At 39.5% G+C, this 17,437-nt stretch overlaps 1 protein-coding gene across 1 annotated transcript in view; it reads right to left on the bottom strand.

Moving 5' to 3' along the window:
• The window catches only part of LOC142095493 (uncharacterized), a 43,530-nt gene that overhangs the window by 24,256 nt on the left and 1,837 nt on the right, over positions 1–17,437 (bottom strand). Inside the window, exons 2-5 of the mRNA XM_075178437.1 lie at positions 15,523–15,704; positions 15,116–15,214; positions 14,856–14,967; positions 9,242–10,558 (exon numbers count right to left, since the gene is read on the bottom strand). Coding sequence (XP_075034538.1) covers positions 9,242–10,558; positions 14,856–14,967; positions 15,116–15,214; positions 15,523–15,704 — 1,710 coding nt within the window. The remainder of the gene's footprint in view (positions 1–9,241; positions 10,559–14,855; positions 14,968–15,115; positions 15,215–15,522; positions 15,705–17,437) is intronic.

Below are 17,437 nucleotides of genomic sequence, written 5' to 3'. Positions count from 1 at the left end.
CACACACACTCATGATCCATTTTATTTACTGGGAAACAGTCAAGCCGCATAGCACTGGTGCCGGTAATTTATTTGGGGTAGGTACAATTGTTTTAGTTAATAATTTATTTATTACAATACAGTATATGGCAGTAATCTGCAACACAAAACCCCGTTTTTGCCTCTGGACACTGAGTGAGGCACTTTCCTGCACTCAGCCCCTATTTTGCAAGGATCACCCTGATGCACACAGCTCCTATGAGAAAGAGCAACATTTTATACACCAGGAATTGTTTACATCTTGTAGCGCTAATCCATACAAGAACTCGTACAAAAAGTCCATGTCAATAAATATTAATCCCACTGGGGACCCCCTTCACACAAATTATAAAGCCAGAGTTCGCTTGTGTTAATGTTGATTTTATTCCAATTAGTCCAAAGTGGGTTTCGTGCACAAATAATCCCCTGGCGCGGGGAAAGTACATTGGTAAAAAATACAAATAAATAAAATACAAGGGAACAAAGCAAAGCTATACTCTGCAGCTGCAGGGGAGGCTGTGTGCTCTCAAACAACAGTAAGAAAAATTGAAATTACAGCTCTGAATAATCGCTGTCTGTTCATCCCACAAAAATATTGCGTTTGCGAAAACTAATACATAAAAAAAAAATCTATTTTATTTATACAACATAAAAATAACCATATAAATTATACAAAAAATTAATTAACAAATATCACTAATAGATCCTATTACACATCACCTGGATATGTCTATTGAGACCTAATCAGTGCACTGATCTTAATAGTAATTCAGTAACGCGTTTTCAATCCGATAGATGGTCACTTAGATTCAGGTCCCATCCTCATCTGGATTTAGTATCCCAGTGTTACAAATGTAATCAGCAGTGTCATCATCATCCTCATCATTTATTTATATAGCGCCACTAATTCCGCAGCGCTGTACAGAGAACTCATTCACATCAGTCCCTGCCCCATTGGGCTTACAGTCTAAATTCCCTAACATACAGACATGGACAGGCAAACACACACACAGACAGAAACAGAGACTAGGGTCAATTTTTTTTTTGTTTGCAGCTAATTAACCTACCAGTATGTTTTTGGAGAGAGGACTGTACAGTGATATATGGGGAGTAATAACTGTCACAATGATACTCCTAGTAACACAGATGTCCTTCAAACTTCAGTACATTTCACCGTAAGGAGTAAATATGATCGCAACAGAACAGTCATAATAAGAATGTCTTAATCTTATAAAGTTCCTATGCTCATAGAGGAGTCTAAATTAGCCATTTAAGTCACTCTGGAATAAGTGAAAATGTCATGCTGTTGTGTAAATGCAAATTATTCTCATAAAAGAAATATTGCTCGTACCTGCTCCCGATCGAGAAGATGGGTTCCCAAAGTGAGTCCGCTAATACTGGGGAGATTGTATGACCTCTTGCCTACCTGAACTTAGTGGCAGAAGAGGGAAGCTGGACCCTAGGGTGTTAGCAAAGTGCCCCGTAACAGACTATGACAGGGCCGAATATCTCCAGGAATACAAAAGGGACAGTAATTATATATCAGTCTTAGTGTGATCTATATTTAGTGTATTAGTTGTAACAGTTTCTATGAGCCTCTGTGTAGGTTATAATGAATGTAGTTTATTGCTTTTCAGTGTCGGTATGAGGTATTCCAAAACTGCAATGGATACCTGGAGTAACCTGCCTCCTAGTCCCTTATAGGAGCCCAGTGAATCTACATTTTTGCTCTCTCATCCCCCACAAGATGTGGATAACCAAACTAAACAACTGGTATCTCACATTCTCACAGCTCCAAAAGTACAAATAGGTAATAATTGGAAGATACAAGGACCCCCCTCCCCCCTCTATCTGTGTCCTCAGAAAATCCATCTGGCACATTGTATGCATGGAAGCATCACCTACTACCTCCATTATAAACAAGCTACATTTGATCATAAAATATATAGTGATGTTTTCTCTGCGCGGTCTATCTACAAAGCTGCCTTTCCTCTTAAAATGCACAATCCCCAATTTGTGCAGAAATAGTAATTAAAGTAAAAAATATATTAAGAGAAATGGGCGCTACCAGATATCACATAAGAGAACACAATAAAATCAAAAACTGTCCTGCTCTAGACTATGGAGTAATCTTACGATGTCTAAAATATAAAATTCAAAACACATGAAGCAATAAACCAATTCCAATTGTGATACTCAAGAAAGTCTATAAAGTTCAACTACTGTGTATATTCATTCTTCTTTGTTGCTCCAAATCTTTTATGGTCGTTGGTCAGATGAATACACATGTGAAAAAAAGAAGATAAACAAACATAGTGCAACCTGTATATATATCAATATATGAAGGAGATAAAAATCCTTTAGAGCCCGTGTGGGAATATTGTTGATAGGAACACCACGTGAAAAAAGGAGGAGGTGTTAGACCCCTTCAGGGTATACACTTACTAGAACCAATTTTAAAGAGAGCATATAAATAAACAACCACCTCGTGTATCCAATCTTCTTTACCCCTTATGGATATGTACTCACTAGAATCAGCTAGAAATCAAGTATATCACTGAACAGATATCTTCTTGTTCACTTTGTATCCGGAATACCAGATTCCACTCCACCGTTATATAAACATGGGAGAAAAACAGTGCTCCATAGTGTAAAATCCTTTTTCAATTTATTTCAAACATATAAAAAGCTAAAAGACGTTCCTTATACATAAAAAACTTCATGCATACATTCTTGACATAAAATACTCCTGCACCGAGGGTGGGTGGCCTCTTACCCTTTAGCTGAAAACGATAAGCATGATGTTAAAATACAGCTCAGCACGGAGTGTCCCGGGTAGAACTCCCGCAATTATCGCTTCCTAAAAGGGGGCAGGGTCCATCGAAATTTAAGAAGAAGTCTGTCTTTTTCCCCACCTATTGTAAAGGTCCCATGGTGGAAACCTTTGAGAAATTGGTCCATAATGATTTATCTAAATTGAAGAATAAAAAGAAAAAACAGAATAAAATTTTTAATATCACAAAAAAAGAGAGGTTGGCCCTAAAAGATCTTAGAAGGAATGAGGATATCATTATTAAGCCGGCCGACAAAGGGGGCAGTGTAGTTATACAAGATAAAATCAAATATAAACAAGAGCTTGAAAGACAATTAAATGATGAGAAAACCTATAAGAAATTAAGAGGAAATCCATCTGAAAAAATCAGTAAGCAACTGCTCCAATATGTAGATAAGTTTTTTCTAAAAGGAGTTATTGACCGAAAAATGAGGGACTTTATTATTATATCAAGTCCTTCTATTCCGGTCATATACACTCTCCCAAAGGTCCACAAAGACGCTACATGTCCCCCTGGAAGGCCTATAGTGGCGGGAATAGATTCCATTACTTCTAATTTGTCCCAAGTGTTAGATAACTATCTTAAAAAACATATGTCCTCTATAAGATCATACTTGAAAGACACTCCTGATACTTTGAAAAAATTAGAAAAAATAGTATGGGAGGATACATATATACTGGTGACTGCAGATGTCAGCTCCCTATATACAATCATCAACCACGAACATGGTACAGAAGCTGTAGAGTTTTTTCTTAAAGCTGCAAAAACCAATAAGGACGAACAGGATTTCATTAAAGAGGGAATAGATTTCATATTGAAGAATAACTTTTTTTGGTATGAAGATTGTTTCTACCTACAATTACAGGGAACAACCATGGGAACCAGGTTTGCCCCCAGCTACGCAAACATCTTTATGGGGTGGTGGGAGGAATTAAACATCTGGAATGATCCCACCGTGGGGGCAAGCCTGGTTTCCTGGCATCGCTTTATAGACGACATCCTGTTCGTATGGAAGGGGGATAGAATTTCACTGTCCAATTTTTGTGAGAAATTGAACAGTAACCCCTTGAATATCAAATTAACTTTCAACATTAGTCAACAAGAGGTCAATTTTTTGGACCTCAATATTTATGTTCAGGAAGGAAAAATTCTTACCAAAAACTACCACAAACCAACTGATGCCAATTCTTTTATACCTATTAATAGTAATCACTATGTCCGGTGGTTGGACAATATTCCATTAGGCCAGTTTCAGAGAATTAAGCGAAACTGCACAGATAATGAAATTTTTCAGTCGCAGGCAAAAAGATTGAAATGCCAATTTTTAGAAAAAGGATACAAAGAAAAAAATCTAGATGATGCTTTAACCAAAGTCTCTAATATGGATAGGGGAGAGTTACTGATTCCCAATAAAATAAAACAGAAAACCCAATTAGAAATGGGGTCAAGCAATATACCTTTTATTACAGGATACAACACTCAATATAAGGAAGTAGTTTTTCTCCCATGTTTATATAACGGTGGAGTGGAATCTGGTATTCCGGATACAAAGTGAACAAGAAGATATCTGTTCAGTGATATACTTGATTTCTAGCTGATTCTAGTGAGTACATATCCATAAGGGGTAAAGAAGATTGGATACACGAGGTGGTTGTTTATTTATATGCTCTCTTTGAGATTGGTTCTAGTAAGTGTATACCCTGAAGGGGTCTAACACCTCCTCCTTTTTTCACGTGGTGTTCCTATCAACAATATTCCCACACGGGCTCTAAAGGATTTTTATCTCCTTCATATATTGATATATATACAGGTTGCACTATGTTTGTTTATCTTCTTTTTTTCACATGTGTATTCATCTGACCAACGACCATAAAAGATTTGGAGCAACAAAGAAGAATGAATATACACAGTAGTTGAACTTTATAGAATTTCTTGAGTATCACAATTGGAATTGGTTTATTGCTTCATGTGTTTTGAATTTTATATTTTAGACATCGTAAGATTACTCCATAGTCTAGAGCAGGACAGTTTTTGATTTTATTGTGTTCTCTTATGTGATATCTGGTAGCGCCCATTTCTCTTAAGCTACATTTGATGCCATATGTGTCACCTGATATTTTCAGGAAAGTCGTCCTGGCCATCGTCTAGCATGTGTGCCAACACCCCCCTGATCATCTACTTGCAAATATGTCTGTGACCATGCTTTAAGCCGCTTCAGCGTCCTTCCAATGATCGTATAGGACAAGATCCTTTATGATAAGATACCTTTTTATTTAGATGTTTTACAGCTCTTTTAGGCCCTCCTTTTAAATTCTTAAATAATCATTAGAATAGACTTTAAAATGTCTCATACTGTACCTGATTCCACTACCCTCTTCTACTCCCAAGTTTTATACAAAAATAAAAACGGGAGAAACATTATTGCTTGGTGTTGTAATATGTTTACTGTTTTTGTAAATACATGTTTCTTCAGTAAACTATTTATTAATGAAAAACAAGAAGTTAACTTTGATGGTAATTATATTTTATTACCCTATTTTTGTATAGACCATATCATTGCATGTCATGCAGCACAGTGCATATAGACACTGTGCAGCTACCTAATCTACTTATCACTATATCAAGAATAAAGATATATAAAATAAAACCAATTTATCCTGAAACATATTCAATTGGGTGTAGTACGAATTGACGATAATGTAAACAACGACAGTCTGTACACCTACATAATTATTACGATACTGAACACAACGACATGTAAAAAAATACCTACTTAGCTGTAAACAGACACAGGGCAGATCCGATAGGAGCAGAGGGCGACACTTCCAAATGACGACTGTCGGTGTTTACAGTATCGTAAATACAATTACCACCGATTCAATTAGCCACTATGCAAACTACAGTACACAAAATAGGAGCCAAAAAACAAAGGCCAGCAATGAACTTTATTTTAGAAAAAGAAACTATAGGAAATATTCTAATATTTAATGTGTTACATACAGTCATGGCTAAAAATCTTGGCAACCTTGCAGTTTTTTCACCATTTCTTCCAGAAAATTGTTAAAGTTAAAAACTATTTTAATATCCACATATGTATTTCTTTGGTTTGCTGTGAAGTAAAACGCAAAAAGCAGAAAATGTACTAAGTCTTAGCAAATTTCACAATGAGCAGGTAGTTAGAACTAATTTGATTTCAATCAGGTTGAAAAATGTGCAAGGGTGCCAATATATTTGGCCACACCTTTATATATCAACAATTAAAGCACAATGGTCACTGACACATATTATCATCACCATCATTATTTATTTATATAGCGCCACTGATTCAGCAAAGTTGTACAGAGAACTCACTCACATCAGTCCCTGCTCCATTGGAGCTTACAGTCTAAATTCCCTAACATACACACACACACACACACACAGAGAGAGATCAATTTTGATAGCAGCCAATTAACCTACCAGTATGTTTTGGAGTGTGGGAGGAAACCGGAGCACCCGGAGGAAACCCACGCAAACACGGGGAGAACATACAAACTCCATACAGATAAGGCCATGGTCGGGAATTGAACTCATGACCCCAGTGCTGTGAGGCAGAAATAAATAAACAAATTTCCACCCTTTGCATTGCAACATGGTTTGTCCTGGAAAACGTAGTCCTTTTTTGCCTTAATGACTCAGACTCATTATGTTTTACTTATAAAACACCAAAATATTACTCAGCGCTGTACATTGAGGGGATTATAATAAAAATAACATACAACATGAAACAGAAGGTAAAGATGACCCTGCCTAATTGAGGGCAAACATATATAACGTAGCAGAATAACAATTGTGTTGTTGGGGATACATCTGCATGGACACAACCACTGCGCTCGTTCTTAGCTCCAGGATGTTGGAGGATACAGTTATTGTGCTAGTTCCAGGCTCCAGACAGTTGGTAATCACAGACACTGAGCTAGTTCCAGGCTCCAGACAGTTGGTAATCACAGACAGTGAGCTAGTTCCAGGCTCCAGACAGTTGGTAATCACTGACACTGAGCTAGTTCCAGCCTCCAGACAGTTGGTAATCACAGACACTGAGCTAGTTCCAGGCTCCAGACAGTTGGTAATCACAGACAGTGAGCTAGTTCCAGGCTCCAGACAGTTGGTAATCACTGACACTGAGCTAGTTCCAGGCTCCAGACAGTTGGTAATCACTGACACTGAGCTAGTTCCAGGCTCCAGACAGTTGGTAATCACAGACACTGAGCTAGTTCCAGGCTCCAGACAGTTGGTAATCACTGACACTGAGCTAGTTCCTGGCTCCAGACAGTTGGTAATCACAGACACTGAGCTAGTTCCTGGCTCCAGACAGTTGGTAATCACAGACACTGAGCTAGTTCCTGGCTCCAGACAGTTGGTAATCACAGACACTGAGCTAGTTCCTGGCTCTGAGCAGTTGGTGACAATTTAGTACGTCACAGCTATGGTAAACACTTAAATCCACTCACACAACTGTGAGATATATATGTGTCTATGTGACATAATCCATAATTGAGTGGTTTAAATTTGTGCTTTCAAATGTTTCTAATAAAGTTAGAATTGTCCACTTGGTCGTGTATGATGTACAGTCAAGTCCATAAATATTGGGACATCGACACAATTCTCATATTTTGGGCTCTATATACCACAATGGATTTGAAATGAAACTAACAAGATGTGCTGTAACTGCAGACTTGCAGCTTTAATTTGAGGGAATTTACATCCAAATCAGGTGAACAGTGTAAGAATTACAACAGTTTCTATATGTGCCTCCCACTTTTTAAGGGACCAAAGGTAATGGGACAAACTAAACAATCCTACATCAAACATTCACTTTTTAATACTTTGTTGCAAATCCTTTGCAGTCAATTACAGCCTGAAGTCTGGAACGCATAGACATCACCAGACGCTGGGTTTCATCCCTGGTGATGCTCTGCCAGGTCTCTACTACAAATGTGTCCAGTTCCTGTTTGTTCTTGGGGCATTTCCCCTTCAGTTTTGTCTTCATCAAGTGACATGCATGCTCAATTGGATTCAGGTCAGGTGAGTGACTTGGCCATTGCATAACATTCCACTTGTTAGCCTTAAAAAACTCTTTGGTTACTTTTGCAGTATGCTTAATTTCAAATCCATTGTAGTGGTGTATAGAGCCCAAAATATGAGAATTGTGTCGATGTCCCAATATTTATGGACTCGACTGTATATTTCACCTTTTTCAACCATACGTTACCAGAGTCTCTCTGTGGACAAAGGTCCAACCCCTCCTGAATACTGGGAGTCTGAAGCATTTTATAACAAGACAGAGACAGGCAGCCACCAGTTTACTGTGCACCATGTAATCTAAACACCAATAACTTGTCCAATATGTAAATGATAGGAGCCAGCAACATGTCAATTAAACAAATGTCCTTAACTTTGTGAATCAAGTCCAAAGAGTGACAGTAAAAACTATGCCACAAAATCCAGCCTACTAATTTAATACCACCCTCTTAATCAATGTAAACTTCAGGAATGTATTTACTACAAGTTACATTTGTGTGTTTTATTTGATGTGTGTATATGTCCCTATAAATGTGCTTTTTTGTATTAATTGTGCCTGGAAGGTGCAGAAGTACTTACATTTGATAATATAGGCATGGGCCTGACCTCTGCCACCTCTAAGCATGTGTAAAATTAACATGGGGGTAAAAAGTCCTGCAGCCATCCGTTAAACTGGAGAGGTCATCGTAAACACGCACTGTCCACACTTTGAATCTCATTTAAACATTTCACATGTATATTTCACATGCTGGCACAATACAAGACTGAATCCATCAGGAGCAAAGCGTTGTATCCCTACAGATGCATCCCCATCCACCAAGGCACACACGTACTTGTATAATTGGGTGTATTTATAAAAAATTGGCCACACAGCATCAGAAAATTACATATGCTCTTTGGGCTCACAATTTTGAAGCTTCATAAATGGCCTCATTGAACTAGTAATAGATTACAGAACTAATTAGAAATAATGTTATAATATACTGCATGACTGGAGCTTTGAATTGCCCTCCACTGCACACAGATATTAATATACTTTTGGGTATACATTGTGTGACTGTACTTGTGCCTGTTTTCATAACGTACATTAAAAATATCAACACGTTTACAATATTTAGATTACTGCAACTGTTTCATGTCGATCAGCTCAATGAAATTGCTTTTCTCTTGTATGAATTTTCTGATGCTTAACAAGATTTAAGTGTAAAACATTTCTCACTCAGAACATGAAAATGGTTTCTCACCTGTGTGAATTCTCATATGTTCAATAATCACTGATATATGTGTAAAACATTTTCCATGTTTAGAACATGGAAATTATTACTCACCTGTGTGAGTTCTCTGGTGTTTACCAAGTGTTGATATCTGCCTAAAACATTTCCCACACACAGAACATGTAAATGGTTTCTCACCTGTGTGAATTCTCTGATGTTCAACTAGAGATGATTTATGTGTAAAACATTTCCCACACTCAGAACAGGGAAATGGCTTCTCGCCTGTGTGAATTCTCTGATGTTCAACTAAAGCGGATTTATGTGTAAAACATTTCCCACACTCAGAACATGGAAACTGTTTGTTACCTGTGTGAATTCTCTGATGTGTAACAAGAGCTGATTTCTGTTTAAAACATCTTCCACACTCAGAACAGGGAAATGGCTTCTCATCTGTGTGAACTCTCTGATGTTCAACAACAGCTGATTTATGTGTAAAACATTTCCCACACTCAGAACATGGAAATGGTTTCTCACCTGTGTGAATTCTTATATGTTCAGTAAGAATTGATTTATTTGTAAAACATTTCCCACACTCAGAACATGGAAACCGTTTGTTACCTATGTGTATTCTCTGATGTGTAACAAGAGCTGATTTCCGTGTAAAACATTTCCCACACTCAGAACAGAGAAATGGTTTCTCACCTGTGTGAATTCTCTGGTGTGCAACAAGACCTGGTTTAAATGTAAAACATTTCCTACAAACAGAACAAGGAAATGGTTTTTCACCTGTGTGAGTTCTGTGATGTCTAGCAAGAACCGATTTCCTCGCAAAACATTTCCCACAATCAGAACATGGAAATGGTTTCTCACCTGTGTGAATTTTCAAATGTTGAGCAAGATCCGATTTCCGTGCAAAACATTTCTCACATTCAGAACACGGAAATGTCTTCTCACCTGTGTGAATTATCTGATGTTCAACAAGAACTGATTTATTTGCAAAATATTTCCCACACTCAGAACATGGAAATAGTTTCTCACCTGTGTGAGTTCTGTGATGTCTAGCAAGAACCGATTTCTGTGTAAACCATTTCCCACATTCAGAACATGGAAATGGTTTCTCACCTGTGTGAATTTTCTGATGTCTAGTACAGATTGACAGATGAATAAGACAGTTACCACATTCAGAACAAGGAAAGATTTGATCATCTGTATGAGCAGGAGTACATTTAGTAATATCCGATTTGTCAGGAGAACATTCCTGATGATTAGAGGCATCAGATAATATATCTGCACTGTGCAGTACTGAATTTATATTTCGGCTAATGTGGTTTTCTCCTGAATAATCTAGTGTGATCTTCTTATCTTCTGTTTTAAAATCTGGAGACAAAATGAGACATCCATCCGAGGAGTTCCTGCTTTTGCGTCCATCTGCTGGGAATAAAATAAATAAATAGTTTTTGGTTTTTTTTTTACATTTCATAATATTACAGAGTTCAAATTATTCAGTTTCAATCTCAATATGTGCAAATATGGCTCTTTTGTTAAACAGAAAAAAACATTAGCTTAAAATATACCACAGTCACATTACCAAGCACATTCATCGAAACTAGGATCGTGTGAAATCCGACAAAATCCAATGTTGGGGATCAAAGTGAAACAGAATCGTGACTCCGTTTCTCCCGCCACACTCGGATCTCAAAATGAGGAGAAACGTCATCTCCGGCAATTGTTATCGAAAAAAATTGAGAGATCAGTGGAGCGGAGACAGGCAGTACAACAGAGAGCTCCAAAGCAAAGTCAACAGGCTGAGGTCAAGTGTCACGAGAAATCCAGAGAATAGTCAGCAAGCCGGGGTCAATAACCAGATAAACACAGGAACCAGAAGAGGAGCCAAGGGAAGCCGGGTCAAAACCAATATCAGACAAGGAACAAGGAACGCTGGAGAACAGGGAGACCTAATGGAGACCTGATACTCTGGCACCCTAATGTTGCCAGTGTGAGGTTTAAATAGAGGCTGCTGCCACCTGATAGGAGGGAAGGCTGGGCGGCAGAAGCGCTACAGAAAGTGTCCCGTTGCCTAGCAATGGGACGAGGGGGCGCACATGCGCCCGATAGCGGCAAGATGGCCGGGGACGCTGTGTGCCTGTTGCCTAGCAACAGGACGCCCCCGGCCAAGTCCATCAGGTGACCGTCCCTGCTTCATGGAGGAGCAGCGGGGACGGTGCCTGACAGTATGTTGGTCTTGTGGATCAAGTTCTTTATTCACTTCGACAGGACCCAAGGGTTTGCAACATCTTGAAATCGGATCACTACATTTTGGCAACCATGCTTGATTGTAGGTTTAAGTCATATGCCATGTCTTTCTTTCAGAATGACCCAAAACTTCACAGATATAAACAGCCCCTTGCGAGTAATTTGTCGGCTCAAGTAGCACTTGACACGTTCCCTGCTTCAGCTTCTCCAAATGCTACTGCCAGAAAAAACTTTCCTTTTCTGATAGTCACACTGATTATGAGTTAACAACACAGCAGCACACCGATGTAAAAGTTTATGACATCTGGTCAGGCTGAAAAGAAATGCCCAAATGTACTACTGACACCTCTAGCGAGTCTCAATCTGATACACCTTGTCTTAATAGAATGGTGGACGATCACTTTAATGATTAAGTATAAATTAGCATCTCAGCCAGTCCCTTTGAATACTGGAAGGGAAAAGAGAAATTTGGAGCCTCTTGTACAAACTAGCTATGGTGTACTTAAGCTGCCCACCCTCCAGTTTGTACTCACAAATAATTTTTAGCGCAGCTGGGAACATTGTGAGTGATTGTTGGAGGAGACTACTTCCCAAAAAAGAAGAAAAATTGGGAGGGAGAGTATTTTGATATGAGATTTGAGATATGTGCAGGGGTGTTGTTGTTGAGGGCTTTGTAGGTAAGGGTTAGTAATTTGAATCTGATTCTGGAGGACACAGGGAGCCAGTGTAGGGATTTGCAAAGTGGTGCAGCAGATGTGGAGCGAAGAGAGAGGAAGATCAGTCTTTCAGCAGCATTTAGGATGGATTGAAGTGTGGATATATGGGTGTCAGGAATGTCAGATAGCAGGAGGTTGCAATAGTCAAGATGGGACATGATGAGAGAATGGATAAGAGTTTTGGTGGCATGTTGAGTAAGAAAAGGGCGTATTTTGGCAATGTTTTTAAGGTAGAGTCGACAGGACTGTGAGAGTCTGGATGTGAGGAATAAAGCAGATTGTGGAGTCAAGTGACACCAAGGCAGCGGGCTTGGGAGACTGAGGAAATAGTTGTGTTATTGACAGTGAGGGAGATTTGAGGGCAGGTGGTGACTCTGGAAGGAGGGAAGATAATAAATTCTATTTTGAACATGTTGAACTTTAGGTAGCGTTGGGACATCCATGGGGAGACAGCAGAAAGACAGTTGGTTACACAAGATAGTATAGAAGGAGAGAGGTCAGGGGAATAGATAAAGATTTGAGTGTCATCAGCGGTGAGGTGGTATTGGAGGCCGAATGAGTGAATTAGTGCCCCAAGAGAAGAGGTGTACAATGAAAAAAGTAAAGGTCCAAGAACAGTGCCTTGTGGGACCCCAAGTGCAGAAATTTCTACTTTGTGAGTGTTAGCTCCCTTTTAATGCAATGTAACATATTTCTTTCCGGCGCTTTTGAAAAGTGGAGATACTGTAGGGATCAATTAGACAGCGCTCTTGACGACTATGTTGCACCAAACGACACCCCTGACATATCTAAGATTATTGTTTGGGAAACCAATAAATTTGTCAAACGAGGCAAACATTAAATTGGGCTCCCTCAAGAAGAAAGAAAAGATAGCCTACCGAGACCACTTACTTCAAAAAATTATAGATCTAGTGAGCGCTCACATATCCACTATGAGTGAGGCCACACTGACTCAGCTGACGGAACGAGTTGGGCGCTTAACAAATTACTATACGACAAGGTTAAATTAGATTTTCGTAGGTGCAGCCATCGCTTTTATCGGTGGGGGAATAGACCCAGTAACATGCTGGCAAAGGCATTGCACCGACAGAGGGCCAGGGCCTATATCACCCCGATTAAAGACAGCAGAGGATGAAAGCATAAACTCGCCTCAAAGATAGCTGATGCTTTTCATGCCTACTACTCCAAAATATACAATCTTATAGACCATGACAACGGGTCTGACAGGATAAACAAAACTAACCCAGATTTCTTCCTAGCTAGAGAAGATAAACTTTCCCATTCTCTCGAGCTCAGATAGAGACATACTGATACAACCCTTCACTGGGGGGGAGATGGCTGAGGCAATCAAATTCACGCCGTCAGGAAAGAGCCCAGGCCCTGATGGCTTTGCCATTTCATACTACAAGACCTTTAAAGACAAGTTGATAGCCATGATGGTGCCAGCCTTTAACGCTGTCTCCCTGGACTCCTCCTTGTTCTCACAAAGTTTAGAAGCGCACATAACAGTGATTTCCAAGGAAGGGAAGCACCCGGCCCAGTGTCCGAGTTATAGGCCTATCTCCTTGCTGAACGTGTACATCAAGTTATATGCAAAATTTATAGTAAATAGGCTAAAACTCATGCTCCCAGATTTTATCCACTCTGACCAAGTGAGTTTAGTCCTGGGCCATGAGGCACGAGACAACACCACCAAGGTGATACTTGATCCATTTGGCCTCACGTTCAGCAACGGCGTCAATGCTACTATCCACAGACGAGGAGAAGGCCTTCAACCGGGTGAGTTGGCCTTTCATGAGAGGTCTCCTAGAGCATTTAGGCCTAGGCCCAATAGGAGTCCATAGAATCCTAGCTCTATAAGGACAACCCACTGCCATGCATTAAAATCAATGGAGATCTCTCGGAGACAGTCACTATAAGCAATGGCACCAGACAGACGTGTCAACCTTTCTGTCATTACGTTGTCAGTTATAAGGTTATAAGATCTAGATATACTTGGCTGTAGATACGTATACACTCCTGCATAATGGCCTGGTGCCGTGATGCTTTTCTAATGTACGAAGAAGCAGAGTAATGTAACTTTTATTGCACCTCAAGTATGACCTGTTTATGTGTTTTCCAAAACTCAATAAATATAAATTTCGGAATAAAAGTGGAAATGTTGCCTACAGCAACCAATCAGATTCTAGCTATCATTTTGTAGAATGTACTAAATAAATAACTTTGAATCTGATTTGTTGCTATAGGCAACATCAAACCTGTTGGAAACTCTCAGCTTTATACAGTTACCCCCAGATAATCTTATCTTAGAGTGTTACGGATAATCAGTAGACAATACTAAGGTCATTGTTCAGAGGGCATGTGAAGCCGAGGAGTGTGTGGGTTGTCTGGTTCCAGCTAGGTCTGCTGGTGAGAAACCTCCAATACCCTCTTGAGCAGGACTGTTTTTCTGGACAGTATGTTATTTCCCCTACTAGATTTGCCCATGATCTGCAAAACTCCTTTTAAATACCCTGTAGTGTCAGGATAGGTGAATTAACTCAAACAACCTGTGAACTCACAGCTTTGTGTAAAATCACAACTCATAATGTGAATAATTTTACATGTAACAACATAGATAGATATAGTGCTAGTATACAGCCTGCCTCAAATAAAATGAAGAGAATGTAGTCATTACGGAGTACAGCATATACAATAGTTGTAGGGACTAAACAAGGAGAATATGTGACTGTTTTCTGTAATAAGTGTTTATTACTCACCTGTGCTGATATCTGTAGGGATTTCCTCCTCCTTACACTGCAGATCACCCCTCACATACGTCTCTTCTTCTACCTCTTTATTTTCTAACTTAATCTCAGTCAGATCTTCATGCTAATTAACCAACAAAATAATAAAATAACTCAATGTCTGTGTTCAGTAATTCAGAAGAATCAGTCAGTGTATAAGACACACGTTGTCTCTACAGATCATACAGTGCTTTGGTATTTCGAAATTTGGTGAGACCTTAAATTCCATCTACCTGATACTGCTGTGGGATCCTGTGATTTTCCTCTGTACAATCCTGTGAATAAAGAGGACGGGGACATCTGTCTGGGGGTGTTTGTGTAGCTGGATCCATCTGTAGGAGACACACAGTGACTGAATACAATGTTTATATGTGATTATCAGATGATGTGTGTATCTAGCTGACCCTCAAAATAGCTCTCTCCTTTACAATAAAACAAAGTCTCTAGTGATGTCTGGTGATTCTCCATCATCACATCCTTGTACAGACCCTTGTGTCCTTCTAAATACTCCCACTCCTCCATGGAGAAATAGACAGTGACATCCTGACACCTTATAGGACCCTGACACACACAATGATACAGTCATCACCCAGACACATCTCCTGGTGTTACTGTATAATGTCCCATTCCCAGCAGTTACCTCTCCAGTCAGCAGCTGAATGATCTTGTTGGCGAGTTCTAGAATCCTCTTGTCATTGTTTCTCTCATGTATCAGTGAGTGAGGTGGAGGCACCGTGATGAGGCTCTGGGTCCTGCTCAATCCTCCTGACACACAGGGATGGCTTCTTGCTGTCTTAAGCTCAACAGATATATTCTCCACCGCTGTAAGATAAGATTGATGTTACTGTAATATTCCCAGCATCCCTCACTTCTATTATAATTATTTTTTTAATTAAAAGCCTAGGACTGTACTTATTTGCACTATTTGCTTCTTCAAAGAAGTTACAAAAAATACACCCATAAAAATTCACGATTTGGTCAATTCAGGTCCTCCCCAAAGGAAGAACCTCTTCATCCCCGACCCTGGAGGCCTCTTGAGAACAACAGTCTTCACCACAAGGTTGGTGGAGGTGGGGAATCACTTTACCCTGGGATCTGTTAAAGCTTCACCAAGGGACCAGTTATCTGTTCCCCCCCATGGAGGAAAGTCAGGGGTGTGAGGAGGTGAGAGACTCAGGGTCACACCATGTTCCCTAGATCTTAGGTATAAGGAGCCTCAATTTGAGGGGAAAAATAAAATCAAAATTGGAAAGTGACAAAGTAATAGTGAAATAAATAAGTGTGTGACCAGCCCCAGCCTTCCAGTTGTTCTATATAAATTCTACCATGAAGACAAGCAGGAAGGAGCCTGTATCGTACTCTGTCAGTGTCTCATCCACTCTGGAGGCACATATTATGCCAGGCTTTCAAGCTGTCAGCCTATTTCCTAAAGGACCAAGGTAGTCTATTCATTGTTGGAGGAGTCACCAGTCCCTCCAAGGATAGAGAATACACTTGATCTTACCAAAAGGCCAAGAAACTTCTCTCACATAATCCCTCAGCTCTCCAAACAGGTCCATGTTTTATTAATAGAGATAAGAGTGATGTCACCGTGACATTCTCAAAATCCCTCCCTGGTTTTACCTGTATGTCTGTAAGTTGGTAAAGGAGTGTCAGCTGAAATGAATAAGGTCCAACCTGTGGAAAACAATGATTATCCCTCACTCTAATTAGGGTTAAGGACACAACAGAGTTTATTCCAGGGATAGGCAGTACAAAAGTAACAAACAGTCAAGCGCTAGTTAAACAAATTATAGATTGTTTTGTTTTTTTTTTAAATTATAAAAATATGCCTTTATACAAATGAATATATAGATGCCCGAAAGAAACATATAGCTCTCCACTTTAACAAGTACTGTATCTTGTTAATTAGTCATATACAGACAAAGAAAAGAACACGTGGGAGTGCTGGTAATCTTATAATAACATATTAAAATAATATAGATAAACAATAGCGCACAGCAGGACAAATAAGCACCTTGTTATATAAAATAAGATAGGAGTATAGTCTTCTTCTTCTTATTATTATTATTTATTTAGGCGCCACAGATTCCGTAGCGCCAGACACAGAAGCAAGTAACAAATAGATGAGGTAATACAGGTCAGTACCACAGATTGTTGTAAGTAAGGCTATGGGGACTCACACAGAGTGCAGCAAAAGACGTGACAGGATGTCCGAGGGACAGGAGACAGACGTGGGACAATAGGTAGAGAGGACCCTGCCTGCGAGAGCTTACATTCTAAAGGGAGGGGTGGTGAGAGACAGTAGGACCACCTGGGAGAAAAATTTAGATGGCAGACGAGGAAGAGGAGTATAGATCAAAAGCACACTTATAAGCAGCTAATTATAACCCAATGTCCTCATTCAATGAGGTGTTGTATCATTATTTAGCCCTAAGGCAAAAAGGCAATAAGAGCCAACAGATGATATTATGTCCTCTATAGGAGATGATTCCAGCGATATTAAGCTGGAAGTACAGAGCCTAAGCACAATTATATGCCAAACGTCTCCTCCT

The sequence above is a fragment of the Mixophyes fleayi genome, chromosome 6 (genome assembly GCF_038048845.1).
Source record: "Mixophyes fleayi isolate aMixFle1 chromosome 6, aMixFle1.hap1, whole genome shotgun sequence".
Classification (NCBI taxonomy): domain Eukaryota; kingdom Metazoa; phylum Chordata; class Amphibia; order Anura; family Limnodynastidae; genus Mixophyes; species Mixophyes fleayi.
This window is presented reverse-complemented; position numbering and strand designations above follow the sequence as displayed.